At 39.7% G+C, this 3,906-nt stretch overlaps 1 protein-coding gene across 1 annotated transcript; it reads right to left on the bottom strand.

Moving 5' to 3' along the window:
• Window positions 1–2,368: 2,368 nt before the first annotated feature.
• LOC106143653 (SOX domain-containing protein dichaete-like) lies at window positions 2,369–3,575 on the bottom strand. The gene has a single exon (XM_013345785.2). It carries the CDS (start codon window positions 3,456–3,458, stop codon window positions 2,721–2,723), a length of 738 nt encoding a protein of 245 aa, XP_013201239.1. The 5' UTR covers window positions 3,459–3,575; the 3' UTR covers window positions 2,369–2,720.
• Between the last annotated feature and the right edge of the window lie 331 nt (window positions 3,576–3,906).

Genomic DNA, 3,906 nt, shown 5'->3' on the forward strand with positions numbered 1-3,906 from the left:
CTCTCTCCTTAAAACGTCATGAAAGTGATTATCAATATTAACGGGGAGTAAAAAAATAAGAAACTTGGTATAATAGGTAAATATTAAAAAATGTAATAAATAACTACTTAGTATCTAAGTATTATAGTTTTATTCATTACTTACAAAAAATAAAACTATTCTTTTTCTTCTTCCTTCTGGATTTGGTCCCGTTTGCATCTTCACCACTCTGAAGAGGAGCACGGAGTCAAAGACATATTTCTTTGACCATGGATCCTGAATTGGGTGAGTCAGGTTTTCACAAGAAGCGACTCCCGTCTGACCTCCGCAACTATGCAGGGGAACCTAACCCGTATTGGATCGACCATGGTTACACATCCAGTTGTCTGAATGTGCAGGTTTCCTCACGATGTTTTCCCTCATTGTAAGAGCAATTATTATTTTTTTCTATTTATACATAAATAATATACAAAATTGCAAATTCATTGCAGTCAATTAAATCATTGAATTACTAATTCAGGGGAAATTATATTTTATATATTTTCATACTAATTAAATACTATCATAAAGACGCATGTCTTCAAAATTGTGTAATATCATAGTCGGCCTATTAGGTTTAATTATACTTACCGTCTGTGCCATAATATTTGATTAAAACATGTCAAATCAAAAAAATTATAATTACTAAGTGATAGTCAACAAAATTTTACCACATAGGACCGTAAGCCGTATAAGTAACCTAGCTAATAGGTAGATCATGTAAGTTTATGACTTGCAATGGAACTAATAAAGAGAAATGAAGTTGTTTTATTTTCCATTCCAATATCAACGTAATTACAACTTGGCTCTCTTATAATCAAATTTACTTTAGTTTACGTCAAAATGTAAATTTGTTACTGGCCAAAATTTATTATTATTTGGTTTGAGACACTTTCATTATAAAGTCATGATTTATTAATTATTAAAGGACGTCAAGAGTATCAGAAACTGCTGGCATGAAGAGAGTTACGAATGTGGATGAAGCGTAAGAAGTAGGTATGCAGAGATCGTGACAAGTGGTAAGATGTAGTGTGTTCTCTGCCTACCCCTCCGAGAAAGAGGCGCGATTTTATGTTTGTATGTAATATTAATTTTGAAATTTTCTGTTTGTGTTGCTAGTATTGGCCTATCCCTCCAGGAAACGATTACCTTTTCTAGTAGAAAATGATATAAACAACCGATTGATATAACGTTGTGTTATATTTTTTATTCACACCTATTAATTCGAAGATGTTTTATTGTATGTAATACCTATTTTTAATTTTTTTCCCAAAAATTGGTTTGTAAATGTCGAAGTTGTATCAAATATTGAAGGAAGTATGTAGAGATCGTGGAAAGATGTAATCTCTGCCTACCCCTCCGGGAAAGAGGCGTGATTTTATGTATCAAATATTAAATATTTGATTTTTATAATTTAAATAGGCATAATACTACAGGATAAACGCTAAAGAAAAGAAATATTAAAATAAAAACAATTTAATATTGATTTTTATGGCATATTAACAAAATTTCATCATTACTTTAATACATCGTTGGTAGTGACATCGATTTTAATAAAAATTACTATATACATTTGAGATGCACTAATGCCTTACAATTTAGACAATCAATTTACATACTACACAACTAGACTTCAATAAAATAAATTACTTACCTACACAATAAAAAAAGTAGCGAAAGAAAGCGATCCCGAGGATCCGAAATACATATAGAACAATTAAACTCAACAGATGCGGACAAGAAAAACAAATTCCATTTTATAACCCTTAACTATGTACTCAGCTAAATGTAAACACCACTATTATGTTAGAAATTAATCTCTTTTTGGTACCAATCTCACTTGACATAGCTAACTGGCGCTACTTAACCTTAAATATTTAAAGGTCCATTGAAAACAAAATCACAGTTCACCGTTTAACTCAACCGTCCTAAACTATCGATATTTACACTGATATGAGTCACTCGTATTTTACAACTTCTATTAGGTATTCTTAAATCAATGAGTGGGTAATTGTCCACGATACAGTCACAGTCTTTAACACTTCAAGACGCATAACGCACAGAAAGGGCAAGATGCGAATCGCCATTTTTTTTTTTTTTTTTTTGACAATTACAGGGGAATTACACTGATTGAGTTAGTCTCGAAGTAAGTTCGAAACTTGTGTTACGAGATACTAACTCAACGATAATATATTTTATAATAAATACTTATATAGATAAATATCCAAGACCCAGGCCAATCAGAAAAAGTTCTTTTCTCATCATGCCCTGGCCGGGATTCGAACCCGGGACCTCCGGTGTCACAGACAAGCGTACTACCGCTGAGCCACAGAGGCCGTCAAATCATTGTCGAAGTAGATATTCTTCCAAGCGCAAATTTTCAAATTAATGTCAATGTGGTACTTATTGGTTAAGCAACTTTCATTCAACGTTTCATTCTCTACGTTATTTTCAAACGTTGATGAGCGATGATTTGGAGAATAATTTTATGGGACTTTTTTTCTAATAGCAATCCGAAAGCTCGGACGAATAATAAAGGACCGTCACAAAATGGTTGTGCTTAGACGAATAGGCACCTCGTCGTTACACCTCGCGATGTCAGCGTCCGTAACCCGTCCTCTTCATCTCTCTGCGTTGTTTGCACCCAAGACTTCTGCCGAACCTCAAAAGATAGTGATCTTCTAAGGAAGGCACGTTGGTCTTCAATATATGACAGAGACGGGCCGCCTTAGCTGGTCGTCGTGTGGGCTATGCTGGGTCGGCGTCACTGGAGACACTGGTGATGATGGTCCTCCATATTGTGGGAACAGGGCTGACGAGAACGGCTTCGGCGGTGCCGCCGGCGACGTGTACAGAGATGAGTAGAACGAAGATACGACCGCCGCAGCGGACGACGACACCGTCGGCAACTTCTCAGCCGACGGGGCCATCAATTTGGAAAACTGCAGGTGATCCAACTGGTGCGGGAAGTATGGTGGCACAGCAGGGTAAGACAGAGCATCCAAATGGCCAACTGACGGTGCGGGACCGGCGAAGTATGGAAGCGGGAAGCTGTGGAAAGCACCAGCTCCCGGGGGACCTCCCGGCGTTGGCGGCTTCGGCTTCCTGCGCGGGCGATACTTGTAGTCCGGATGCTCTTTCATGTGCAATGCTCTCAGCCGTTTCGCTTCATCGATGAACGGACGTTTCTGTATTTCCGATAACAGCTTCCATTCGGCGCCCAATCTCTTGGAGATCTCGGAGTTGTGCATCTTCGGATTGTCCTTTGCGATCTGACGCCTCTGGAGTCTCGACCAGACCATGAACGCGTTCATCGGCCTCTTTATGTGCCCCTCGGATTGAGGAGAAGACGCGGGTAGCGGCTGCGGTGCGCTGGTGTACTCCGGCATCATGCCAGGGTGCATGGAGAACGCGTACGGGTGATGACTCAAAGTCGACATTGCGAATGAGCTTGTAATTGAATTGTCACAATTAATAACAGAGCATTAGCCCTGTAATATATGGCACAATGCGGTAAATGAGCACAGAGTAATAGGCGAGTGTGTCGCTTCGGAGTCGAGCGGTATACTGAGACTGACGGTTTAGTTTCGTGTCAGTGTGGGTCTCTGTGAGCGGGGCGCGGTTCCGAGGGCGGCGTGCCCGCTGCCAATGGGGGCCGGGCAGCAAAGCCTGCGCCCCTCCTTTGCCGCTATTTCCGTCTTTATCTGAACTTTGAAATCTGTATAGCTGTTTCTTTCTAGGAACAGTCGTCGTAGCCCGGCGCGTCCAGCTGTTTCGGAGGCATGTTGCGATGATGTAACGCGTGTAATACAACATAACCTCTTTTTTCGAATATTTCTAAACATTGGCAACGTTAAATAGCAATTGTTATTTGTTGCTCATTTGTTA

This window comes from Amyelois transitella, chromosome 2, assembly GCF_032362555.1.
Source record: "Amyelois transitella isolate CPQ chromosome 2, ilAmyTran1.1, whole genome shotgun sequence".
Taxonomy (NCBI): Eukaryota; Metazoa; Arthropoda; class Insecta; order Lepidoptera; family Pyralidae; genus Amyelois; species Amyelois transitella.